Source organism: Pygocentrus nattereri, chromosome 4, assembly GCF_015220715.1.
Source record: "Pygocentrus nattereri isolate fPygNat1 chromosome 4, fPygNat1.pri, whole genome shotgun sequence".
Classification (NCBI taxonomy): Eukaryota; Metazoa; Chordata; class Actinopteri; order Characiformes; family Serrasalmidae; genus Pygocentrus; species Pygocentrus nattereri.
This window is the reverse complement of record NC_051214.1, coordinates 37824805-37852744: the sequence shown is the minus strand read 5'-3', so window position 1 is coordinate 37852744 and position 27940 is coordinate 37824805. Positions and strand designations below refer to the sequence as shown.

Sequence of the window (27940 nt, the reverse complement as noted above, 5' to 3'; positions counted from 1 at the left end):
TCTGCGGAGTGCCATTTAAACCACTCCAACACAGAGCCAGTGTGCGCGGACCTGATTGAAAGCAGACGGCGCCTCGGGCCCCCGTGAGCCAAAACAGCGGTGTCGCACAGGTGCACGGAGCGCAGCAGAACGCCCCCCAAAATGCGTCACTGACAGAAAGAGCTGTGTGTGCGGTGGGAGACATTTAAAGATGGAAAGCATGTGAACAGTGAATTCCAACTCAGAGAGGCAAAGCTGGAGCTCTGTTTGAAATCCCGGGCCAAATCTCGGTGCCATCCAGCACAGTTTACAAGCCGAGACGCTTGATGGCCGCAGACAAACCGGTGACTGTGATTGTGCGTTGTTGTATATAAAAATATGAAAATACAGGAAAAATCGAGCTCGTGCTGAGACCAGAGCACAGAACACTAACTCAGGTTCACCCACTGATCTGAAAGGTCGCGTTCAATGTTGAAGAGGTTCAACTCCCTTTTTTGTACTTTTGCAGACCAAATTGTTGAGGATTCAAATCTCTGAATCTTGCGCGTGAATAAAACGCGTTACGTCTGTCAGTTCTGCTTCTGATCTTAAAAACGCGCTGACACAGCATCTTCCATTCACTCTGATGTTTACTTTTAACACACTATGTGATCAATCAGGAAACAATGTGACAAAAACCTATTAAAACCGTTAACAAGGTATTGTGCTGATATTTAACACATAGTTCAGAGTGCCGAGTTCATTCGTCTACCAGTTATTTCAGAATCGCATTGTCTTCTTTGGGTTAGGCATTCAATGATAATAAGAGCAGAGTAAAGCCCTCAGTCTGAGGGCTCAGCCTTAAATCCTCTGGTGTAAATGATTGGAGCGGAGCAGCAGCAGCGACTCCAGCCTGCGCTGCTCACAGACCACAGATCGCTGATCTTGTGTTAATTAAACTGATCAGTCGATTTAATTATCCAGCTGAGAAGAACGACAACTTTACATGTACGTTTTGTGCCTCGGATAAAATGCTGAACAAAAACCCACATTTTTCTACTTCAAGGAATTTAAATACATGACCAGATAAAAAACTAAGCGAAAATTCTCTGTGATACTATTATTTTTGGAGTCATTTAATGTTGGACGTCTCTAAATAAATGATTGACACTTTTCTTTTTTGCAAAGAAACAAATTACCTGCCACAGAAACTTGGCTAACAATTGTAATTACAATCAATTGCTGAAACCACAAGACAAAACGGTGTTAGTAAATGTAGGAGGGTTCATTTAATTAGAGAGGTGCTGTAAGACATACAGCAGCGCAGCGGGCCGAGGCTTCACTTTATTTCTTAAGTCATTTCATTATTTTAAATTTCTCGGCTATTTCTGATTTGACTGCCTGTGTTGGAAGAATAAAGAAGAAAAATGACATTGTTTCCTTCCAGCTTTTCCCCATTAGAAGCCAGCAGCCAGTAAAATACTGAGCACGCCAATGATTTCCTGGAAATGAATAAAGGCATAAAAAAGTCTAAATAGCGCCGGTACAATCTTGAAAACCAGGAGCCGTGATTGTTTTGATCTTCTATTGTGCGGCAGCTAAACATTAAAGTAGCCACTTGCTGCTTCACCTGTCTAAATACAGATGGGAGAGAAAACTAATGAGAGTGTTTTTTTTATAGGAAAGTAAAACTGAGCTGTCTTACTGCGCTGAAAACCGTCCTAAATACGTCCCTAACAAACCTCAGTGAATCCTCTACGCCCGAGTTTGCTTTGTACAATAGCACTGCATCGCTGAACTTTTACATGTCTTTTAGGGGGAAGGTCTGTCGTCACGGGAGAATATTAAAGGTCTGATTAGGCTGTAAAACCCAACGTGGTTCCTAAACTGTTTACATATAATAAAAGCACGATTTTTCATTTTTCACAATTATCATTCCCCTGATAGCCTTCACACACAGCTGCCTGAGCACAGAGCAACTCATGTGAATGAGAGAGATCTCGCCAGTTCCCTGTGCTACGCGGTAGACTCCAGTGTTAGTGGTCCCCCGCCGCTCGAGCAGAGGGTCTTCCCACTGTGTGGTGTTGTGTATTGGTGCATTTTAGATGGTATGGGACAGCAGATCATACGAGGAGTCAAGGATTTCAATTCATATCGAGAAGTAATACCAGATGGAGTTCCAGTCGCATTTTACGCTTCGTTCATTTCCTAAGGGAAAATAAGTCAACACACCCTCTACAGGGAACACAATTAAATATGTCCCTTTTCTGCAGATTTTAGAGCAATTTCTGTCTATTTGCTGAGTTTGAAATGTGAAAAAATAGAAAATATTAAAGATGTCATAACCTGCCATAGCACAGGCCAACATGTTAAATTCAGTAAACACGCAGTGAGCGTGCATTAAATTGTTCAAAAGTGAGAGAGCGTGAATTTATTTTCACTTAGAAAATCAACAAAACAGTTTGTGTCCAAACTTTTGCAAACGACTTTATGAAATATTATATATATAACATCGTTTTGTTGCCTCTGACTGAGATTCTGCTTCAAACGCATTAAATACGCCATATCTGCAGATGTGTTTGTAGCCCACGGGAAAAGCAGCAGAGCTTTTACAACCGAATGGAGCTCGGCTTGTTCTGGAGCGAAATCTCCCTTATTAAATAATCTAGACTCAGATTCAGGCACTGACAACTGTCTGGGTACTGTACTGCGTTTGATTATGTATGCACGGTGTTCCCTGCTTTCCTTTCTTAGTTTAGTATTTTTGCTGGCCTTTCGTGATCATGCAAATGTGGTGAGACGAGCGCGCATGTCTAAAGCCCTGAATGATGCACCTTTCTTCTGTTATATTTTCCACTGTAGTTGTTTCTCATAAGCACGGGCCTTTACTTTTACTCACATAAGAAGAACGCATCAGTAATCATCAGGCAAGGCTGGAATAAACGAGAGTTTATGAGTTATTATAAGGGATGCCATATGCATTATGGATGATAATTATTATTTTATTCAGTGTCCCACTAATTTAATAACGCTGTTCTATAGGCTTATCAAGAACGAATCTGGCAGTATGCTGCAACAAAACTGAAATGAAAACACACGAGTTTCCACCACTAGAGTCGCCCACAGCCTCTACTCTGCACTGCAGACATTTAGGAAAACACCTCCAAGGAGGTCAAAGGCTCGGGATTTATGTTCATTATTTTATCATTTTATCTTATGTGCTTATTCTTCTTCTTATTATTATTGGTTCTTGCGCTGTCCTGCTAAGCATCAGCTAAAATGAGAATAATCGCAATAAACAAGAGTTTCTGAAAATGTTGAACTGTTTTAGTTGGTGGCCAGAATAACTGAAACCTGCTGCGCCTGAAAGTCAACACTTTTAAAAAATGAGCACATTCCTTCTGAATAAAATGACTGCGGAAAAGAGCGACTGTTTTCGTCCGCATCAGTGGACTAGACGTGTGAGTGTGTGAGTGTGTGTGAAGCGTGTTTGACTCGTTAACTCCCGCAGGGCCTCGGCGCGGTGTCGTGTTCCCCTCTCGGTCTGAACGATCACAACAAAGAGCCTTTCACTGCCACGAGCCCTGAACACACACCTGCACTGCGTTTGGCACAAAAAAGAAAAAAAGACCCTAATACAGACCCTGCGGGCACACACACAAACACACAGCAACACATACACACCCACTTACAGCCTCCCCCCCTCTCCCTCTCTCTCTCTCTCTCTCTCTCTCTCTCTCTCTCTCTATTTCTAATCTTCTCACAATGCCGTTTATCTCCAAAGCCTTCCATCATTTAACCCGAAGGCGTGTATTAGACACACTGACCAGATCCAGCTGTGCAAAACATTGTAGCTTTAAATCCAGTAGGAGAGCTGTGGCCTCATAAATCCATATTTTAACAACAAAATTTAAGTCTTCGAAACTTGAACTTGGTGAAACCTACACTGACCTAAATGTTTCATGGTTGTCGTGTTCACACAAAGAAATTACAGTACTTCAGCACAACTGCTCTCTTTAAGTCTCCCTGTTTTTGGCAATAATTGTGATTTGTGTCACTTAACGCAATTTAGTCGATTCAAAGTATCAAGTTGGGTTTTTTTTCACGTTCCACTGAAACTCGCCCGAGGCGTTTGAGGCTGAAACTCAATTAAGTCGCTGTTTAGGCCTGTGAGCTTTCAGTTGCACGTGTTTAGCTTGTAATCGCAGTTTAGCGTTGACTCCGTCTGTTAACGGTTTGACAAATAACGCAAAAGTGAGGTTTAATTGTGACCGTTCAGACTGACGGAGCCTCCGCTGGCAGCAGTCTGGGGTCAGTCAGCTAAAAATAAAGCTGTTTAGTGCTGAACACGCAGAGCTGCACAAACACTGTCATCTATCTGATAGACCTAATTACACTCAGTGGAAACAGAGCTGGTTTCATGCATGCTCAACTTCAGGCTGTGGATTTTGTAGCCATGTCTTATTTACAGTAAACCAGCTCATGAATTAAGCTTCATTTATAAGTGTATTAAAAGTAAATGTTAAACGTTACAGAAATGGATACAATTCTGTTACAATTGATCATATTTGCTTTTCTTCTATTACCGTGATTTGTTCATTTATTTCCATTCAACCGTTGGCTGAAATGGTGGTGAGGCTTAAGGTGAGAGTGTAACAGTGTGTAAATCCGCCTGACGTTTTCTGACGTTAAGGCTCGTGAATCAGGTCCATTTTTGGAATTTATTGAAACAGATACAGATTAAAGTGAAAGATTAAAGGCACGAGCTGCTTTCACTGTGTTTATTCTGGTTATGGTTGTTGTTATTGTAATGTCCAGTATTATTAGTTATCGCTGCTGTTTCTTCATTAGCAATAACACTAAAATAACAACAGGATCTATTTTTTTTTAAATCTGTAAACAGTCCGCGAGGCCTGTGGAGCTCTGCGCTCGTGATAATAATTCAGGATGAAACTTTAATAACAGGTTTAACACATTAACGCCTTAACGCAGCAACGCTCTTCACACTATTCTGTGCTCAGACTGACATTAAAATAAAAGATGCTGATCAGTATCTCAGTATCACCTTTGGCCGCGACTACTGCGCCAAAGCAAACCGACCACTCACTCCAGAGTTCAGCTTCAACAAGAAAGATTTATTCACCAAATAATATATTTGGAATCAGGTCAACAATTAAAAAACAAAGAAAATAGAGAGAAAGAAATGTTAGATTTTCTACACAGTCACGTTCCGTGTTGAATATAAATAGCACTGGGATTTCATCTGTGGTGAACCTGCTGTTGTGAATAAATTAAGTGTGCTGAGGAGTGTGGAGTAGAGTCCGCTTAAACTCCAGAGAGCACCTTCAGCCTCCTCTACTCACCGCGGCCACGTAGCGGAGCGCTTGCTCCAACTCCGACTCCAACCCCAACCCCTCCGTTTAATATTAGAGAATAAACCGCACGCGCTCTTACAGTCCCGCTTTAGAGAGGCGGTTATGTGTTTTGTTTGTTGAATCAGAACTTGCTGCAGTCGTACACGAATGCTCCTGCGCCTCGGTAGAGCGGCGGCGTCGCTGCGGGGAAAACGCTCTGGCAGCCGGTTACCGGCGACGTCCCGTTTAGCGCCTGGAAGCTGGGAAAGCAGCCTTGCTGTTGCTGCTGCTGTTGCTGCTGCTGTCCTCCCATCACGCTCGCGCTCTGTCCCAGGCACCACGGTGCGATCCGGCTCTGGCGCGCCTCGTGGCACGAGTAATCCGGCACTCCTCCCGCGGCCGCAGCTGCGTCTTCGTGCGCGCGCTCTGCCGCGTACGCGTACGCCGCCGGCAGGCCTCCGCAGGGAGGGCTGTAGTGCGCTGGCAGTGAAGCTACGCCGTCCGCCGTGCTGAAGCGCGGGCTGCCGGCTTCTGGGCTCTCGCTCTTAGTCACGCACGCGAGCAATGTGGAGGCTACATGCGGCGCCTGGGGCGGCGTGCACGCGCCGTTCTCCGTCTTCACCTCGCCGAGCTTCACCACGGCTCTGCGGGCCTCCTCCTCTTTCTCCTTCTCCTTCTTCATCGCTCCCATCATCTCCTCCTGCTCTTCCTCCTCGTGTTCGTGGCGCTCCTCTCGGCGAGGCGCGCGCTCCTCCTTCTCCCGCGCCGCGTCCTTCTTCTTGAAGCGCCGCCGGCGTCGCAGGAAGCTCCCGTTTTCGAACATGTTGTACGAGTCCGGGTCCAGCGTCCAGTAGCTGCCCTTTCCGGGCTTCTTGTCATCCCGCGGCACCTTGACGAAGCACTCGTTGAGACTTAGGTTGTGGCGGATGCTGTTCTGCCAGCCCTGCTTGTTCTCGCGATAGAACGGGAAGCGTTCCATGATGAACTGGTAGATGCCGTTTAGCGTCACCCTCTTCTCCGTGGAGCTCTGGATGGCCATAGTGATGAGCGCGATGTAGCTGTACGGGGGCTTCACCGCGTCTTTAGGCTGCAGCGGACACGGCTGCGCGTGCTGCTGGTGGTGCTGCTGCTGGTGCATGTACGGCCCGTACGCGTACTGCTCGTGCGCCGTGTGCGTGTACACGCTCATGGGCGACGGGATGCCCGTGTAGCTCGCGCCCCCGCCGCCGCCCGCTGCTGCCCGGTAGTAGCCCTGCTCGCCCGTGATGTACGGCACGACGCCCAGAGAGCTGGGGCTGGGCACCGTGTAGCGCGCCTGCATCGCGCCCTCTGTCACAAACTCACACGAGCAGCGGGGCTTCACTCACGGCATCCAAAAAAACCTGAAAACAGAAAAATACACCGCGTGTATGAGAGGGTGACGCTTTTCGACCACCTTTTGCAGTCAGTGATTGTAAGTCCACTCGCTCGTGCGTCCAAGTGTGAGAAGGGAAAAAACGTAAAACGTGGATAAAGTCACCGGAGGAGGGAAAAGTTATGAACTCCAAGCATCCGTCACTTCAGAGAAACTTTTTTGGAGGAAAATAGTTGCTGCCTTTTGGCCGCGTGCGTGTCTTCGCGCGCTCCTCCCCCAGCTGCACTCTCTCGGCCAATGGGAGATCAGATCTGTGCGTGGACATGGACGCGCTGGTGATATGTTCCCTACCCGTATTCCAACCCTGCTGCACCCCTATTCCTACCAGGGTTACGTTCTGCGCTGGGATTGGCTAGCGGGGTCCCTGCTGCTGAGCCAGGATTGAGGGACTGCGCTTAGTATGATTTACCAGCCAGTTGTGGGATAGAAGGTGGGATTCAGCCGGAATATAGGTGGGAAAAAAATAAAGTAGATCATAAGCGAGCATCCACGCACCCAGATGTTAAGCAGGGTCTTTAGAGAATAAGAAACAGAAATAGTATCACGTTGAAGCTTCAACGTAAGGAATGAAAAGTTCTCTCTCCGTCTATTTTTGTTTTTCCTTTTTTAAGATTGTCTGCTGAGGGTAGTGAGTCTATAACAAAGTCTCAGTTTAGCTGATTGGAGAGAATAAAAAGCGAGTGTGAAGCAGAGGGGAGAACAAAAGGAGCACACGGAAAAAGAGTGCGTGTCCCAAATGGTGCAGCTCAAAGTGGATTAGAGCGTTTCTCACCTCAGTGAGGAGAACCAGCGACATTTGTTTCACAGTTATATCACAGTTACGTGCTCAATTTGAATCAATAAAACATGAAATAAAGTATTAAACACCAAGCCACAAACAACCACACTAACACATGAACACATATGTAACAATGAATTAGCACAAAAAATGAAATACAGCAAAATGAAAATGAACTGTCGTGCAGCCACGCGAGCTCTGGTCTGCTCTGATAGTCCTGACATTCTGCAGTCCTGCAGTCCTGCAGTCCTGACCACCGACTGGAATGAAACTGGCCCCGAAGCCGGTGAAGATCTCTAAGCCACTTAACTCAAGTTTTATTTAAATATGAAAGAGCCTTACTTCAAAAACATAATACATGTAGTTGTTTACATCATTCATTTCAATTTAGCTTCATTTGTTCTTCAGGAAAAAAGGCTCTTATATAGAACGTTTATGAAAAGGGTTCTATATAACTCCAAAAGGGGATTCTTGTATTTTTTACAGTGTCACATCTGTAACAATAGTAGAACCCTTTTTGGTGCTATAGAACTCTTTTTAAAAAGATTCTACATAGACCCATTATTCAGATGGATGGAGAACGTATAGCTCCTGTCCTGTACAGACGCTTTTTGAAAATGGTTCTATATAGCACCTATAAGGATTCTTCTGTGGTTACAAGCTCGACAGTGTAACAGTAGAAGAACCCACGTGCTATGCAGAGTCATTTTCTAAAATGAACCATCTACAACACATTCTTTATCAGTCTGAAGAACCATTTAGCATGAACGATTTCTAAACAGAAATCATGGCTCTCAATAGAACCATTGCCTTTACTGAAGAACAGAACCATCTCTTTAAGAGTGTACAGTAAATGAAAAAAGCTAACCGTGAAAAAGTGTACTCAAATTTAATGATATTTTTATATATATATATATATATATATATATATATATATATATATATATAATAATAATACTTTTATTAGTAATATTAGTCATATTATTATTATTATTATTGTTGTTGTTGTTGTACCCCCCCCCCGCGACACTGACGGAGAAGCGGCTTAGAAAATGGATGGATGGATTACTGTTGTTGTTGTTGTTGTTATTATTTATAGCTATAGATTTATTTCAGGAGCTTGTTCGTTTCCATAATATTCAGGAGATTAAAGTGATATTTAACCACAGGACCAGTCAGAGGAAGATGTTAGTCCAGTCTATATAACCAGTATAATATAATATCCATCCATCCATCCATTTTCTAAGCCGCTTCTCCGTCAGGGTCGCGGGGGGATGCTGGAGCCTATCCCAGCAGTCTTCGGGCGGAAGGCAGTATACACCCTGGACAGGTCGCCAGTTCATCGCAGGGCACAATATAATATAATATAATATAATATAATATAATATAATATAATATAACAGTGAAGCATTTCTTCAGCTGCACTGACTGTTCGCTCAGCTTTATCCAGACCTCCACTCTCATTCCGAGCGCGTCGCTTTGATGTGATCTGTGTTTAACACCTGTTTGACGGGGGAACTTTTGTTTGTGTTTTTCCGTTTGTTTTGTGACTCTTTCGTGTGAAGCGAGCTCCGTTTGCCTGCATTTTACAGTTTTGATTTGCTTAGATTTTGTAAGAAACGTGCTAACAGGATTAATTAACCTGGTGTAGCACAGAACAGCGGGCGGCAGTGTGATGAGTGTGACGTTGGGTGTCCAGTCCATTTTAGAGGGTCCTGTCATTGGTCGCCCCCTTGTGGTCGTCGCCTGAGAAGCTACTGATTAAAATGAAACGCAATGAAACGCAGATTTCCGAGTCAGCGAACTAGCCGATCAAACCATAACGAATCATCCAATGGTTATTATTATATGGTGTGAGTTTGTTTTGATGCGCATCTGATCTCTTTGAAGCAGAAACTAAATAAAGCCAATAAAGACGTTTAACGGAAATAAACCGCTCAGAAAAGTAGAAGTGCAATTGTAGTGAGAAGCACCCTCTGAGGAAAGAGACTGGGTTTGAGGCATTATATCACACACTCAGGCTGAGTTTAAGAGTCTCACAGCAAAACCATAACACACATTTACATCAACACATCAGTGTACACTGTAAACCTCTCTGCCCATCTTAATGAAAGAAATAAGTTAGCACAAACTTAAATACTACAGAAAGTTGGAATAACTTAATCTGAAAGATTCAAATTAACTCAAAAAAAGAATTGCTGAGATAGTAACTCAGTCATTTTGAGTAAGAGAATGTTTATTCAGCATATTCTGAGTTGAGGTAACATTACAACAGGCCAGTAATGGGTCGTTTTTAAAGCCTGTTGAAAATGTAGTGCGATTGAATGTGATAGACAGTATAAATGTTTACATTTAAATGATTTGGACTTTATTTTGATTATTTCAGACTCAAAGTCTCTGTGTGTTGTCATTCTTCCCAGCCTAACTTCCCTTGTGTCGACTAGATTTTGATTCATGCCAATCAGTTTTGATCAAACATCAGTGTTCAGAGAGCTGAGTTACCAAGTTCCCCTCTGCTGGGTGTAGTTCTGTGGTTCTGTTGTGGCTAAACACAACAGAAACAACAGTTTCTGGCATAGTTAAACAGCTGCACTCTGGACAGAACTGTGAGAATTTGGAGAGGTTGTCTTATGTAACAATAAGTGAGACAAAACATTGTTATGAATGTCTATGATCATATCTCTGCAAAACCTGTTAAAATCATGGCCTGGTTTAGACTAGCAGTTAATTTAATTTACAATTACTTTATTGTACTGAGTTAGTACAGCTTAATCATACATCACAAATACTCATCATTTTCATATCAACAAACCAAACAGAGTTAGTTCAATTTATTCAGTTTGCTTAAGTGTATATAGCAATAAACATATGTTTTGTTCATACTCAGTTCGGGTAATTATGTATGGTCAAATGATTTGATTTATTGAACATTTGAGGTAACCAGTTTCCTCAGGTCATGTCAATTGACTTAACTAATCAGGTTTTACAGTGTAGATGGCCAGATGAATCTACATCCTTGTAAAAGAAAAGTAATAATGAGTTGTTTTAACAAGTAATCCAACATATGTGCAATGCAGATCATCCTGTTTACTGTAAGATCATATTAGATAAGATATTTTGACACTTTTAGACTATCAGGTTGAGAAATTACTGTCGAACATTACAGACTTTAAGGTTTACATTAAACAAGTTTAGCCAGTGTGAACTCTCTGGGACAAACATGCAGCATAAACACTCAGTGCTTTTTATTAATATCCATTCTGTGCTCTTAGAAAGTGGTTCTTTAAGGGCTCTTTACTATAGGCCATAGCTCCACATAGAACCGTGAACATTCAGCAAACCACTGGCACGGTTATTTGGTTCTTCTCTATGATGGTAAGCCTGTCAAATACGGTTCTTTAAAGAATGTTTTGAGTAATGGTTTTATACAGTACTAAAATGGTTCTGCTTTGCTACAAGTTATCAAACCTTTTTGGTACTATAAAACTGTTTTTGCTAAAGGTGTATAATTTACTCATGAGAGAAAATTCATAAAGAAACAGTACTGATGTTTTGAACGTGTTGAAGCTGCTAACCCTAACCCTATGGTTGTCCACACTTTCTGCTCAAAAGTGCACTCTTGAAAATAAGGTTTATAAGTGGTTCTTGACTAAGTCATATGGTTCTAAGGCCTTTACCTGGTACAGAACCTTCACATCATATCAAGTGTAGAGTCACAGGCAGAATCTTCACCCCTTTGTAGTAAACTGCTATCACGTGTGTACTGCAAAAATAAAGCGGGAAATGTTTTGACATGGAAGATTGGGAATTCTGGATCATGGGAATTATAAATCAAGGGGATTAATAAAGAAAATTGCTGTGATGTCAGGTAGTGATGTCAGAGGATATTGGACGGTTAGTTCTGTCACAAACTCCACCCCAACCCATCCCAGTGGTATTGGATGGAGCTCCTTCACTCCAGAGAACGCTCTTCCACTCCTCCACAGCCCAGTGCTGGGGGACTTCATACCCCTAGCCGACACTTGCCACGGGCATGGTGACCCCGGCTAATGATCCAGAGTGCACCTTCGTACTGAAAACGCTTTGCTATGGAGATTATACAAGCTTTCTTTGTGCAATTGAACATCTGCGTCAGTCGTGGATGCTCCTTAAAGTAGCTGCATTCACTAATTAGAAGAGTTGCGTGGACACTTTTGGACAGTCTACTGATTCATTCGAAAGAGGCCCTGAAAATTCTGTTGTAACTCCGGTTAGAATGAAACAATCTGAACCAAAAAATACACTACATACATTGACGTATGCGTAATCAACTGCAGTACATGCGACGCTGGAAGTGATCCGCGTTCTCTGCCAGACACATGATGGGGTGCGGGGTTATGCACCGGGGATTAGCAAACGGAGGTTAAACGCCGCGACGGCTTTCCGGCCTTTCTTAACGAAAGGACATCCCGGTTTGTTCGAAAGCTCCGTATACTGAGGAGCACGTTGCGCGTTGTTTGGTTCAGATTGCTCCATCCGAGCGAGAGTTATCACCGAATTCCCGGGGCCTCTTTCGAGTGAATCTCCCTGTAGAATAGCCAGGGTTACATACTAAAGCAACAACATCTCTTCGCTTTCCCAAAACTCCACATCAGCCAAGAACAATGGGCCTCATTCACCAATCCCTTCCTACGAGTTTTCTTAAATTAGTTCTCGAGAAAGGGGCTGAGAAAAAGTCCACGTCAGATTCGTGACGTGTTCTTAAACCGCAGAACTCTTCACACCTTTGCGCTCTTGGGTGTGTGTAGATTCTGTTCTTACCTAAGAACAAATCCCAAACAAGAAGACACTGCTGAAACGGATTCTTCATAAGAACGGGTGGTGAATGAGGCCCAATATTTTTGAATGTTTTTACAGCTTTCCGCCCACAAGATGGCGGTGTGGTCACGGCTGAAATCCGCGTCTGCAGCCCTGCTGTTCGAATATTGTAACTTTTTCAGATCTGCCTTTGTTTTGGGTGAACTGGAGCTTAGATTGTGTCTGTAGCTCGTGTTTGCTTTTATTGGTTCACTCGCTGTTAATATCCTGATAAATGCTTGCACACAACGGCTGTGACCGAGTCGCCGCTAGATGGCGCGGTAGCACCATCTCATGGTTTAATGCCGCGTTGCGTGTCATTGCAGGTCACATTGTGCAGTGCACCCACGGTCGATGTGCGCAACACGCACAGTTCAAAGGTGAATTTGAATTTTACGAAACTTACGGATTTCTGGTAAGTCTGACAGTATCTAGTCTGGTACATCTTCTCCGATAATGCCATCTGATGACTCTGAACATCACTGCGACTGAGGTAGGACCGTTTTATCTCCAGTGTTTGTGTTTTTTTTACAAAACAGAATCTCTGAGTCAGTCTTCTAGAAATAGAAAAGCCTATTATTGTTTCATAACTGTGTGAAAAAAAAATCCCTTTTCTTTCAGACTTACTGCAATTCTTTTTCCATCGTTCAGGCTTGATCGTGAACATGAAGTGTTTTTGTTTTACTTGAGGTTGTGTTGAGTGTTTTGGGATCTCCTTCAGTGGCAGATGATACAGATAAATCACCTTCTGACTTCATCTCTGCGCATCTATTGAAACAGTGTCACAAAGTAAACACTAAGATAAATTCAGATCCATCTCTCTTCATGATCTTAATCTACAAGCTCAACTTTCATTTTCAGTCTTTACGCTATCCCGCTGGTTTATTTTGAGCTTACCAATGAAAATTCGCTGTTGGATAAAAATAAATCTGATTTGTTCTGATTTCTGTTGTGAGCAAACCGGAAGTAGTGTAGATGAGTGCAACAGTGAATGGATAATAATAGTGACCCATGAGAAATTGTGTGTAGAATAGAAGTGTAATATAACTGCTTTTGGCTTGTTGGATGATACATTTACAACATACATTTTCTTTATATAAGCATAAAACGAACATTTAGTAGTAGTACTAGTAGTAGTAGTAATAACAATAATAATAATAACAACAACAATAATAATAATAATAATAATAATAGTAATAGTAATCATACTAATAACAAAACAGAAAGCAGCTCAAAGAGAGTTATTTGGAGAAAAACGACACGCAGTTCATCTTCATCTGTTTAATTTTATTATAGAATACACGGACACTGCACAGGAATAATGAAATATCAGCACTTCTTTCTTTAAGTGAACACCAGCGCGCGCGTCTCCGCGGACTCGGTCAGCAGGCTGGGAGGGCGCGCGGGCTCCGTTACGCACAGCGCGTGCCTGTGGAGCGTCACTCAGACAACAGCATTCATTCTGTCCACAGAAGCAGTCCAGCGTTCATTTGTGCGTCTGAGAGATCGTCAACTCTCCACCTTCACATCACACACGGCTTGACGTCCTGATGAGCGCTCTGGTGGTGATGATGGTGAAGATGGTGATGATGGTAATATCCACTCGCAGATGAAGGCAGCGATGAGATTCCGTTGAAGTTCAACACAAAGTCTTTCCGTTCAGCCACAGCGGAGGAGTGAGGCTGATAGCACGAGACACCCACTGCGGAGAAAAGAGACAGCAGCATGAGGCTTTATCAGCAAGCTGTTCGGCTCCATAACAGAGAGAAGCAGAGGAATCAAACCTGGAGAGGAATGCCTTTATTTCAGTTAGAGGGTCACTCGCAATGTTGATGTGGAAGATTTTATTAATGAGGAGCGAAAATAAACTGTGCAGTGAAGCTTCTTAGTACATCCAACATCTATCAGTATAGAAAGTGAAGATGGGCTCTGTGCTTCTGTTTTTGAAAGCTTTTGGTCTAAAATAAAATGACAAACCTCAATAGTGAGAGATGTGAGCAACAGTAAAGCAGTCCAGCTGCTGCACCAATAGATTATAATGAAACAACAACAACAACAACAATAAGAATAATAATGTCAAAAAGTGAAAACGTCAAAAAATGAGGTTTTCTTCCGACAGCAGCGAAGTAAAGAATGTCATTCAAAATGCTGCCCTAATTTGTGATATTAAATTACATTTATCAAACTAACATCTGGTAAAAATAAAATTGCAGCTGATGTTTAACGTACGCTGAAAATAAACGTTACATTTACATGATTAAAATCAATATTACATGAATAAAGTCGCGCACACACACACACACAAACACACACACACACACACACACACACATCAACACAATCCCTGCCAATGATTTTTCGTATTCATATCATATTAAAGCGCTAATATGTCTGCGAGTGTGAAACTCGTTCCTCCCAGTAACGCATATCGTAGAAAGAGTTGTGTTTAATTCATTTTAGACAATAACCAGCAAATTTAGGTAAAATAGGTTTAAACGCAGTTGACACTGCAGCCTATTTTACAGACATGAAATAAAATATGAATATTTTAGAGAAAGGAAACTACGACTGATCAAGTATCTGGTGATTTTATTGTGTTTATGAACGGCTGTTAAAGCCTTTGACTGCTGCATGAATTTCCCTAAGCGACCTGTAATGTCTGGATGTAATAATATGAGCGCAATGATAATGTTTTAATGTGATTATTGATCTCCAAGCTTAGTGCTAACAGTGTGAGCTCGAGGGGAAACATGCTGTGCTGGTGGTCTTATTTCATTAGCAGATCACTGGATATTAATGTTGTATGAACTGCAGCAGCACTCAGGGGAATAAAGTCCCATGGTGAAAGTCAGTGGTGCGATGATGTAAGACCCAAAGATTCCTCAGGTCAGAAGGCTTGACTGAAGGTCATCATGCGGATGACAGAAGCGTCAGGACACAAAAGTTTGGTATTATTAAGTGGTTCTATCTAAAATATGGGAGCTGCTCGAACTGGACGTTGCTCTGTTCATCACAACATGAAAGCTAGTCTGCGTTGCCTATAGCCTGATTTAGGTGTGATAAAGCATTCAAATGATTTATGATCACGTGCTTTATTGAGGCACTGAACACTGAGAACACAAGTGCCAGAATGTGAGTTCTCTTCCAGAAGGACCATTTTAGGTTCCCTTGAGATTCTTTCAGCGGACTCTTCATTTTAGTAAATGATATGTGCGGGTGTGTAGAACCTTTTTTGAAGTTGGAAGAACCTGATCATAATGTAAATGTTCTGCACCGAATAAAGGGAAATTCCACCAATTTCTACCTGATTAAATCTTCGGGGTGTAAACAAAAGTCAGAGAGGTCTGAGTTCTGCCATTCAGAGCTGTTCGCAACTGCAGTAATAGAACCCAGACGCTTGAAGCGTTTGATGCCTTGAAAAGTCTCAGACTTTTTTCAGACCATTACAAGCATAAACTCAGGAGACACCTGTAGATTCACTAGTGGTTTTAGACAGTAAATAAAATGGCTATATTTACGTTATAGACTATCGTGATCCCAAGTTTTCGTCATCACCACTGTAAAAATACAGTGAGTAAGTTTCTCAACAATAAAAAAAATCACATCAAATCATTTTGCTTGACAAATTGGTGGAATTCTCATTTAAGCGTTTTCCAAGAACCGTCGAAACCCACTCAGTGACCTCTCTCTGTGTAGATGTTCTCAGGGTACCTGTCATATCCCCAGTGTTTCTCGAGCTGGGTTGGAGGTAGGCCTGCTCCATGGAGTGATATGGTGAGATGCTGTGGTGTAGAGCAGATGAGCCCGGGCTGCCAGCGCTGAGAGGAGGCTGTTTTAGATAAGGAGAGCCGCTGGAGGAGGGCCAGGGTGGAGAAGCTCCAGAGTACTGAGGATGGCTCGCTAAAGCAGGAGAAGAAGGAGCTGGACTATTCCCTCCATAGTCTCCACTCATCGCCAGAGAGCAGCTCGCCATGGCGGAGCTCTGGCTGGAGGACATGTGCTGTCCGTAGTGGCCGATGCTTATTGGGTCATAACCGCCTCCGGTCACGCTCCCGGTCATCATGTCCAGGTTGTAGCCGTTGGCGTGACACGCCGGAGTCTGGAAGTCGAAAGCTTGGGGTAGAAGTGCCGAACCGATCCCGAGGCCGTTCATCATCCGATACATCGGTTTCAGCACCTGACATTTTCTCCGAAAGCCTCGCGGTCTGCGTCGGAACGAGCCCTCCTCGAACATAAACTCGCTGGCAGGATCTATGGTCCAGTAGTGGCCCTTCCCTGGACGGCCGAGGCCTTTGGGGAGCTTGATGAAGCACTCGTTTAGGGACAAGTTGTGGCGGACGGAGTTCTTCCAGCCCTGATAAGAGCCGCGGAAAAAAGGGAAGCGTGCCTGCAGGAACTGGTAGATCTCGCTGAGGGTCAGGCGCTTTGCTGGGGCGCTTTGAATGGCCATCACTATTAGTGCAATGTAAGAGTAGGGAGGCTTTTCGGGGCGCCGGAGTCCAGAGTTGCCCTTTTTGCTTTTGGGTAAGGCGTCCTGGCTCCCCAACTCGGTCTGAGAGCTCACGAGGCCAGGCTGTATTGCAGTGGCTGAGCCGGTCCTCACCGGGTCCGTCATTGGGTCCTCGGTCGTCATCTGTCTGGACCAATAGTGTTGGAAGAAGGAGTTGAAAAAGAGGAGAAAACTTCCAGCAGCGATGGGATAAGCTAAAACATGCTAACTCATCTCCAGTCTTACTAAAACGGTTAATAAATTAATAAAGAGGTCTGCACGTTCAGTGGCCTGAACATCGACAGCTCAGAGTCTCGGGGTCTCCTAGATGAAGTCTTCCAGCGCCAGAGTCGCATCTTCATGACTTGCCGTTAATGCTGAAGGCTTTAGCTGGTCTGCGCTGGACCGGATGGCCATAATCCCCTTGTGAGAAAGAACGGAGAGTCTTAAGCGCGAGAGGCCCCCTCAGCTAAACAGGAGGCGGCAGCCCATCACTCTGTTACACCCCCCCTCCCCGTTTCGGAATCCCTCCTTCTTCCTCTTCGCCTCCCACTCCTTCATGCGCTGTTTTTTTCCCACCTGTATTCAGGCCAGTCCCGCCTCCCCTGACAGTCACCCTGACTGACTCTGACCGGCTACCAGGAGACAGGATCTATCTATCTATCTATCTATCTATCTATCTATCTATCTATCTATCTATCTATCTATCTATCTATCTATCTATCTATCTATCTATCTATCTATCTATCTATCTGTGTGTGCCTTTGTCTCTTTTGCTCTCTCTCTCGCTCTCTCTCTCTCTCTCTCGCTCGCTCGCTCTTTCTCTCTCTGTGACTGTAGTAAATGATTTTGACATGAGTAGAAACAGACATTTTCCATGCAGCGCCACACACAGCGCTCTCTGTCACTCCTACTGAGCCGCTACTCAAACGCTCAACAGAAACACCGCGCCGATCATCCTGTCGACATTACATGACTCATCAAACTGGACGAACTGAATCCTAAGAAAGAAATTCAATTCGAGTAGCTCAAGTTAAATGACTGATTTAAATTATTAAACCTGTCCATGTACGTTTGACATTTTTCACAAAACAAAATCACATTTATAGCCGTATTTGACTGTTCAGACGGCTAATCACTCAATAATCTATTATTATTATTATTTATTATTTATTATTATTTTTAATATTATACATCTGGTTTTCTTTTACAAATTTCCCCTAAAACTGGTAGTCTGTATATGTAATATAAGTATTAATATATAAGACGCATTATAGAAAACGGAAAAGACGGTGAATTATGGATTTTCCTGATTTGTGATTTACCATGTTAATGATTAGGGATTAATCGCCGCCGCTGGAGAACTGACAAATATCCTTCAGTGAACTTGCCTGACTGCAATGTGTAAATCATTTCGTGATTATATTACATTACGTTATTACATGAAAACAATTATTACTAAAACCAAATGAAATTAAAATGGAAGAATAAATTGTGTTTAATATTTTATTCATGCAGAAATTATGCACATGTCTGTAAAGTGAACTAAATGCCTCACTTCGGTAACACTATGAATGCCTTCTGAAAAGAAAACGCTGCTCTAAACTCAAACGATTCAAATCTGTCCCTCTCTTGCGCGTGCATGTCACATCAACGCAGTTCTTGTCAATATTGTATTGATGTAATTTATGTTATTCATATGTTATTCATGAACCACTCACTGCAGCCCATTTTAGCCTGATAAACATTTATTGCCAACATTTATTTCCCAAAAGACTGTCAGTTCACACGGACTGTGTTATTAACTCTCGTGCAGGCCTGAACGTGCAGTACAGATAGAACAGAAACAGGACATTCCCCGTGGATGTGCTCCACACAGAGGGCACACACAGTATGTAACCTCAGCGTTGTAAATAAGTGAAGGCTCCGTTAACAATGTGGATCAGCAACCCCAGGAGGATGTGCATGGGGCGCTTTCCCTCCCGAAACCCCCACCAGGCCCGGATACCATCCCAGCCGAAAGGAAGCTTCACTACTGCACTTTGAAGCTACGATTACACGTCCAAACACACTGATGTTCTCTTACTGTTTACACGGAAAGAATCGAGGCATTTTTTTATAAAGCACATCAATTCAGTTCTTGTTTTTTGGATCACTAACCATCGATATCGACGGTTGATGTAACGCATTCATTCATGTGGAAAGTAAATTGAATAGTGAATAAAGATCCATCCATCCATCCATCCATTTTCTAAGCCGCTTCTCCGTCAGGGTCGCGGGGGGATGCTGGAGCCTATCCCAGCAGTCTTCGGGCGAAAGGCAGGATACACCCTGGACAGGTCGCCAGTCCATCGCAGGGCAGACAGACAGACACAGACAGTCACTCACACACTCACACCTAGGGGCAATTTAGCATGTCCAATTGGCCTGACTGCATGTCTTTGGACTGTGGGAGGAAACCGGAGAACCCGGAGGAAACCCACGCAGACACGGGGAGAACATGCAAACTCCACACAGAGAGGACCCTGGCCGCCCGGCCGGGGAATCGAACCCAGGCCCTCCTCGCTGTGAGGCGACAGCGCTACCCACCATGCCACCGTGCCGCCCGTTAGTGAATAAAGATTTATAGTAAATATCATCTTTTGTCTGGGGCGTTCACGTCATTTTATATTGAACATGGGCTGCTTATTCACGGATTTGGTCTTCGTGCTGCTTCTCAGCCCCTCAGCTCCCTTCCTCCTGGGTCTCCGGAGGCGGTCTTACCTCACTTTATCTTTCACATGTCTTTGAGTCGCGTCTGACAAAATAACTTCGATTGACTGGGATGGGGAAGTAAATCCTCCTCAATTAGCATTGCAGCAATTTCATAACTCGTTGTCCATAATCTGTTAGCATCTTGTTCCGATACTGTCAGTCCAACACCTCTATGCCATAACTTCCATTATCAAAGTCCTTTTTACAGTGTGAAATTAAGAGGTGCTAAAACTGAAGTACAGCTATTTTATTTGAGACATACACGTCACTTTGGTCTGACTTTTGACTCATTACTGGAAAAGGGATACAGGCAATGTGCTTTATTCAAATTTGCATAAGATTTCTAATTAATAAAAGTTGCTGCACCAGATCTGTTCAAGTTTACAATAGTTTTGTTGATGTGGATTTTTTCAAATTTGTATCAAGCACATTCACTTTTACATCACGTGTTTCAGTACAGTGTGTGATTTCCAGTCTTACCTGCAATTTGTAACAAGAATAATCCCCCAGATGCTAATTTATGACATCCATTGTAAACGTCCGCTGTACCTCCTGCTGTCACAATGTCTGAGATGTAAATGTTGAGTCATTTGGAGAAGAATTAAAATAGCTTATTAAATATTTTATATAGACCTGCTTATTATCCTGATCGAGCTGGTTATTTGAAGCTGCACTATATAAGTTTTTGGAGACCTCTGTTGTGGAAATGTGTAACTGCATGTGAAAAAATATTTTGTTTTATTGTGCTTTGGACCTCTCCTCTGAGGGATGAATCTGATGATTGTGAAGAGAGTTGAAAGAGTATTTAAAGAGAACTTTAAGGCTTGGTGAAGGTCCTGTGAATTGTCTACTTGTCTTTATATAAAAAAATAAAGATATAAAATTGTCTTTTATATCTGTGTCGGTATAATGTTGATTTAGAATGCAAAGGCATAAACACTTGACTCAGTAATTTGACTTGACTCAACTTCCCTCAGTTTTAACAAAACATTTCAAGTACTACCTTAACTACCAGAGGTGTAATGGTGCTTATTGCTTCAGCCTTTCCACAGAGGCATATAGCAAAGGGGTGACCAATACCAGCTAGAATGAAGCATGGCCATCATTCTTGTCAACCCAGTTATGGAAAGTGAGACAGTCAACCATCATCAGTCAACCTAATCAATAATGATAATAAGCCTTTGTGGTGAAACTCTGCCTTGGAGGTTGTTACCAGCAGTTACAAGAGCAGGTTGACGCTTAATATATAGTATATGTTGCTGTGATAGGCCAAATTACACAGGAGAAAAGGTGAGTCCTCAAATCAATGCTGCTCTGTGAGCCACATGGTATGTTGCACTAACTACCAAAAAATAGTCAACCCTAATTCCTTATTTGGATATGTTTATATATATTTTTTAGTTCAAATAGAAATAAAAATATTCATTTTAATTACATTCTTTAAGCAGTTAAACACGTGTGTGTTGTAGATTACCTTAAACAGTGCTGTCTGGCTGGCTCCCTAATCATTACACTCACATAACAAAAAAGTGATAGCCCCTATGGCTATGTCTATGAGAAATGTTAAGATTTTGTCTTTCAATTTACTTTCAGCAATAATTAATATAATATAATATCAAATATAACGATTTGACATATTTTATTCATGTGAAAGTGAGGTTTGTGATAATTCTGGTAATCGAGGCTCTGTTGTATAGAGAAATATCTATAGTGGACCCGTAGTGCACACCCCTGGGCAAATTACACGTTATGTTAGTTTCCTAAGTTACAATAAGTTATCACATCCTGCACAGAGAACACACTTAAATACGACATTCGCCTACAAATGTTAGTGTACAATTTTGTTCATTTGCTTTAGCTTAATATACCGTGATATATGGATGCATATGACTGTATACTGTACTGAATACACGGATTTTCTCACAGATTGCTGTTTCTGCTGATTTCTGTAGTAAGAATTATTAACTTAACCTTTCTCTTTTTTTGTCTTAGACACTGAAATGATGTCAGCATCATATTATGTAAATTAACTGTGGAACTTTCTCTTCTTCCTCGGTGCGCAGTGCTGAGTTTCTCCTCCGCGCCTGTGCAGGTGTGTTATTCCTCCAGCTCACCTGCAGGTCGCAGCATCTCACCTGAGCATCCAAACCCGTGTGAACATTATCTGTGTGAACATTAGTTTATGATTTCAGGCTTCAAAGCACATCTGTTCATATGTCAGTGAGAGTATGTGCTCGCGCTGTGTCTGTGAGTGACCAGCACACAGTCACTTCAGATGAACTGTTATGATGAATCTGTGATGATCTACACTGTCGTTTAAAGACATCGGACAATACGTGCGCTTTGGAACACAACGGGTTATAGAAATACACGACGTTTAAAACGTTAAATCCTATTTTTAACGGCTGTTTCAGCACCGCGGACAGCGCAGTTCATTAAAGTTCAAAAGAAGAACAGTGAGAAGAGAATAAACACATAAACACCCCTCTGTAATCTGTCAGCTCATTAATGATCGGCACGTTTAATTATGTGATTAATGCTGTCTGAGCCCGTCAGCCGGACCTGTTCAGCCTACACTGTTCACTGTTATGAACGCGGAATGGGGTAAATATAAATACTTTGGTTTCCCACTCCGTTTAGTTGATAAACAACATCTACACGTATGCAAAAGTTTGCGCACCCCTGTTATTGTTGATTTTTGTAGGTGAAAATAGTTCATCCATTTTAAATTATCTGCAGCACAGTTTCTAATTGTTATCTGAGTTTAACATGTTGGGAAAAAATAATAAAGCATAAAATGTGCTAGACGTTTTACACAGGCGACATTTGACCCCCCCCCCCAGCTCGATTCAGCAAATAAACCATATTTGTGTGTTACATTGTGCAGAAGTGTGTTCTCAGTAGAGGATGTGTTAACTTGCTTTCAATTAGAAAATTCAGCAGAACATGTCATTTGACTAGGGGTGCCTAAACTTTGGCAGCCGACTAAGCATACCCAATGCCTACAGTGTAGTATCTGAAAATATACGATATTGATACCATTATGACGATGATGATGACGATTATTGTCATCTTTGTTCTTCTTATTATTATACTAACAACAACAGCTACAATAAGAATAAGAAATGGGGTTATAATAAAGTATGCACAAATAACATGTATTAAAATGTAATAGTTGTTATAATATATATAAGAAAATGCGCAAAAACTGCACGCGACATCTATCAGTTTCACTGGTGATGCCTAATAACATGCTGCCAAAAATCTTAATAACTTGTGCTGATTCCTAACATAAGGTGTGAAATGAGGCGTGTCCTGATGTTTCTCCTGTCGCGTGAGCAGGCTGATCTGATGACTGATGGCCACAGTGACTGGGAGCAGGTGCGTGCGAGCTCTGAGGTTTACGCGCACGTGCTGCATTCCTCCTGAACTCCCTCAGTAACTGCGGAAGGACAGAGCTGTGTGGAGTGTGACGTGTTCACAGTGTGAATAATACACATGCAAAACAGAAAGAAACAACACGCGCACACGTGTTCACCGCTGCATTAGCTTCTCTCTCTCTTTATTAACAGAAGTCCAGTCTGAAATCTCTCTCTCTCTCTCTGAGCAGCAGCTCGGCCTGTCCGCAGCGCTGCAACTAAAACGCGCGCGCTCGCCGACGACCAAAACACATTTACACCCACATGAAGAAAGATGTTTGACCAACAACATCACTGTTACAAACTATATACACTTAAATACACACATATATTAAACCAAACTTTCTCGTACAGTATTTTACAGAATGGAAATGAAATCAGTACCAAACACACAGGAATCAGCGCGTCCACAGCGCACAGCACATACAGCAATGATGATCCACATACTGGCTGAGTGATGAAGTGGAGAGCTGTTAGTCTACGGCGTCCAAAAACCACGACAGGAAAAGTGCACAGAACAGGTGGGTGGCTGGGTAAGTGGGTAACTTTCTCGTGCAAACAGAGATCTCTTGTGTTTTGTGTGTACACTGTAAGAAAAATGGTACATTTTACTTCACCAAAGTACATCATATTCTCTTTCCCATGAAAACAACTGTAATAGAGCTCATAACCTCACATTAAAACTTGAAAATACATACAAATACAGCCAGGACTCAGGATGTGACATAGAGAGTTGATGGTCCTTAAAATATATATAATCACAATGTATGATGGCAAAGTTCAGGTACGGCCCCAGTGACACTTCAGTACCTTTAAATTCTGAGAGTCTGTGCGCTTTCTGGTCTCCTCGGCGCCTCTGAGGTGACTTTCTCACGCAACTACCTAGCATGTGTGATACTGGCTGTGCATGTGCGCGCGTGCACGCGCATATGTGTGTATGCATCCTCAGGACAGCAGAGACTCGATTCTGAAGGGGTGATAGGGAGCCTCAGGCGGCGCGCTGTAGGGAGCGTGGCATTGCGGCAGCGCACTCAGAAAGGCCGGCTGCGGCGCGAGTGCAGCGAAAGGCGCATGGAGCGCCGGGCAGTTTACAAGAAACGGCGTGAATTGTGACGTCAGTCGGGCGTAGTCCTCCGCGCGTTCCCTGCGCCTGAACGACGGCTTGCTGAGGATGCTCTCAATGGCGAAGGGGCCGGTGAAGCGCGCGCCCGCACTGTCCCTGGGAGCGTGGTCCAGCGCGCGCTCCCGCGGCCCGGAGTCCCTGGCGGGCTTCTTGCTGATGCGCTTCCTCCTGCGGCGGAACACGCCGTCCGCAAACGTGTACTCGCTGTGCGGGTTCAGCATCCAGTAGTTGTCTTTGCCCCAGGGGCGCGAGGGGTCGCGCAGCACCTTGAGGAAACAGTCGTTCAGCGACAGGTTGTGGCGCACCGAGTTGCGCCAGCCCGTGTAGCTGCCGCGGAAAAACGGAAACTTTTTCATCAGGTAGTCGTTGATCTCGGCCAGAGTGAGACGCCCCGAGCCTGAGTCCCTGATGGCCATCGCGATCAGGGCGATGTACGAGTACGGCGGCTTCGGCCTGCGCGCGTACGCCTTAGGCTTGCTGTCTGGGGCGCGCGACCCCTCCGCGTCCTCGGATGGCGCCAATGTCGTTGCCGCTGCTGGACTGCACGCGGCGAAGTCTCCGTCCGAGCCCAGCTCGTCCTCGCCGGACAGTGGCGAGTCCGGCGGCATCGTGGCGACAGAGAAAACCTCCAGCTTCATGTCCGCGAACAGCTGCTGTACTCATCAGCGGGGAGAAGAAACAGTCCTCACGGGACAACTGCGCGCACGAGCCTAACGGGAGAACATATAAACAGGAGCTGAACAAAAGAGGCCGCCCACGAAAGGGGCGGTGCTTAGTGTACCCACCTGCTTGAGGTGGAAATTATTTGCACGGTGGATTCAGGTACTGTGGGCTAGTGAGCGGGAACATTTTCAGCTGCTGCTGGCCAGTAGGTGGGACAGTGTGTAAGATCATAGGCAATGTTTCTTTTGACATTTTTAGAAAGAATCCACTGCAGTCAGCAGGTCTAATGAGTGAATCCAGCTACTTCAAGGTGAGCCCATCATTGATACAGGTGTCCAGTTGCACATAAACAGTTTATATAATCTCCATAGAAAAGCATTGACAATAGAATGGGATGCACATTAGTCTAAGGTCACCATGCCTAATGCCAAGGATTAGTTAGGGGGAGAAAAGCCCCCCAGCAGTGAAATTATGTTCTCTGGAGTGAAGGACCTCCATCCTCTACCTTCCGGATGAACTGGAGAACGAATCACCCAACATCATCAGTACCTGATCTCACTAATGCTCAGGGTGATGCAATCAGATCTGAGTTAAAGTTCCAACATCCAGTCTAAAGCCCTATAAGAAGAGTAGAGGATGTTCACCAGGCAACAATCTAATTGCTGCTGAATTCCATTTCTTTCTTCATTCACTCTGAGTTCCTAATTCCTCTTTTGGTGTTGAATTAATTACGTTCAGCACTAGGACTGCTTTGCTGTTGCTCACACCTGTAATTTATGAGCATTTTTGTAGCAGTTTATAGAACTGAGAGGATCCTAAAAAAGAAGAAGAGACTAATGGTCTTCAGTTCCTATGACTTACAGATGCTGCTTGTACTGAGAACTAGAATTGCAGTTCTGTATGAATCACAATACTTTAGAAGCTTATTTATTCATGAGGTTCTATTTTTTTATTCAAGTTATTTATTGTTCTTGATTATAATTAAAGGCTCATGAAATGGAAAACCTGCCCTGCGATGGACTGGCGACCTGTCCAGGGTGTATCCTGCCTTCCGCCCGAAGACTGCTGGGATAGGCTCCAGCATCCCCCCGCGACCCTGATGGAGAAGCGGCTTAGAAAATGGATGGATGGATGGATGGATGAAATGGAAAACCAGTTTTCTAACTTTATTTAAACGAGAGTTTGATGGCATATTTGATAGTTTACATGTTGTTTAAACAGTCAATGTATGGACAACAAAGTGCAAAAAAGCCCATTTTGAATGAATTACTCTTTGTGACATCACAAAACCAATGTAGTATTCAGCCAACAGCAGTTTAGCTCCACCTATTGAGTTTTTTGGCCCAGACTGCTTTTTAAATGATGCACGTCATTTAAAAAACTGAAATGCTCATTGTAATTTCAATGAAAATGGGTCTGGAGAACTGCTATAGGCCGAAATAAATAATATGTAGATCTGTTGGGTTTTTTGCCTCTTGGTTGCTGAACATCATCATCACTGTCTCTTACACTGTGTGAGAATGTCATGATGAATTCATCAACAGAAATGCTCCAAAATTCCTCAGAATAAATCTAGTTACATTAACTTAAAGTCAGAGTAAAGAACATTCTTGCCTTCTTCTGCAAAGTTGGAGATGCTTGGTGTTCTTTGTACAGCGACGATGTGGACTGTATGCACCAGTGAGTAAACAGTATGTTTTCAAACAATGTTTACATACTATTTTAACTCTTTTATTTATAAAGTGATGTAAATTTAGTCTTCCATTACATAGGCCATTTAAAGACAGGACCAATGGTTCTACAAGGGATAAAGGAATTTTGGAAAATGACCATGTAAAAATGGATTGCGTCTGCTTTTGATATACGACTCATACAAAATTCATAAGTATACCTCAGGGGACACGATAAAATGCAAAAAGAAAAATGTAGGCTATAGGCCCTTTAATACGTTTTATGCTGTTTCTTTCATTTTTACGTGTGTCTATATTTCACCCAAGATAAGTTCAATCTTCTCAACCCGCCACTCCATCTCTCTGTATCGAGTGAACTTTCCTTGTTAAAGTGAAACAAAATTCACAGCTTCGCTTCCTGACACGCAGAAGAATGGGGAAGTGTTGTGTTGGCATTGTGTGTTTGGATGGATGCCACATAAGCAGTGTGTGCAGGTGAGAAACAGAGAAGGTGTGTGTGTGAGTGATAATTGTATAGGTGAGTGCAGTTACTCAGGTCACTAGAAGGTCAGACAGTTCCTGGCACAGCAGAAAGGTGAAAGGCTGCTCAAGTCTTTCTAAATGAATGAGTCAATGAGTGACATCTGGATAGGGCAGGGCAATCTAAGCTTTAATGCTGTAGACATGAGTCTAAACCTGATTTATCCATACTGAATGACTTTGACTCCAGCCCACTCTCAACCCCCCTCCCCAGCCCGGCTTTGACTTCAGGCTCCATTCCTGTCTTTCACTCCAATGAACTCACAGCTGAAGGTTGTGTAAAGTTAGCTGAGTTCCTCGCGTGCCATGAGGCGGCTGATAATCATTAACTTGTCCTCTCTGCCACACCTAGGAGCAGCAGCCCACGGGATATTTTCATTTCGCATGAATCCATTTTCATCAGCACCTAATGAGTGTGTATTTTCACCGGGTTCATCGAGCAGACAGACAAGCCTCTACAACACACACACACACACACACACACACACACACAAACATACACAACACATAAACACACAAATGCGCATACACACAAGTACATACATACAAATATGCACATTTTTATGTACAAGCATACACAAACGGACAAAACACACACATACAAGCAAATGTACATGCACACACTACACACACATAAACAATACGCATACACACATACACAAACAAATAAGCATACACACAAAACATGCACACACAATAGACACTGACACACAAACAAAGCAAATAAATCAAACATACTCACATACACACAACACATACAAAAATAGACAAAAACACACATACACATATACACGACATGACAAACAACCACAAATGCAAATACACAAACACACACAGATACAACCACACAAAAACACATGCACAACACACACACCACATGTGTAAAACACACACATCCACAAACACACAAAACCCACACACAAAAACACATGCATAAACATA

At 43.1% G+C, this 27940-nt stretch overlaps 3 protein-coding genes across 3 annotated transcripts; all 3 read right to left on the bottom strand.

Moving 5' to 3' along the window:
* Positions 1-5072: 5072 nt before the first annotated feature.
* Positions 5073-6946, bottom strand: foxc1b (forkhead box C1b). Its single transcript, XM_017725735.2, has one exon. The coding sequence runs from the start codon at positions 6631-6633 to the stop codon at positions 5455-5457; it is 1179 nt and encodes a 392-aa protein (XP_017581224.1). The 5' UTR covers positions 6634-6946; the 3' UTR covers positions 5073-5454.
* Positions 6947-13606: 6660 nt separating this feature from the next.
* Positions 13607-17298, bottom strand: foxf2b (forkhead box F2b). The gene is made up of 2 exons (XM_017682038.2): positions 16052-17298; positions 13607-14042 (listed from the first exon to the last, which is right to left on the bottom strand). The coding sequence occupies exons 1-2, from the start codon at positions 16971-16973 to the stop codon at positions 13864-13866; spliced, it is 1101 nt and encodes a 366-aa protein (XP_017537527.1). The 5' UTR covers positions 16974-17298; the 3' UTR covers positions 13607-13863.
* Positions 17299-23124: 5826 nt separating this feature from the next.
* foxq1b (forkhead box Q1b) lies at positions 23125-24811 on the bottom strand. Its single transcript, XM_037537698.1, has 2 exons — positions 23813-24811; positions 23125-23589 (listed from the first exon to the last, which is right to left on the bottom strand). The coding sequence occupies exon 1, from the start codon at positions 24761-24763 to the stop codon at positions 23948-23950; it is 816 nt and encodes a 271-aa protein (XP_037393595.1). The 5' UTR covers positions 24764-24811; the 3' UTR covers positions 23125-23589; positions 23813-23947.
* Between the last annotated feature and the right edge of the window lie 3129 nt (positions 24812-27940).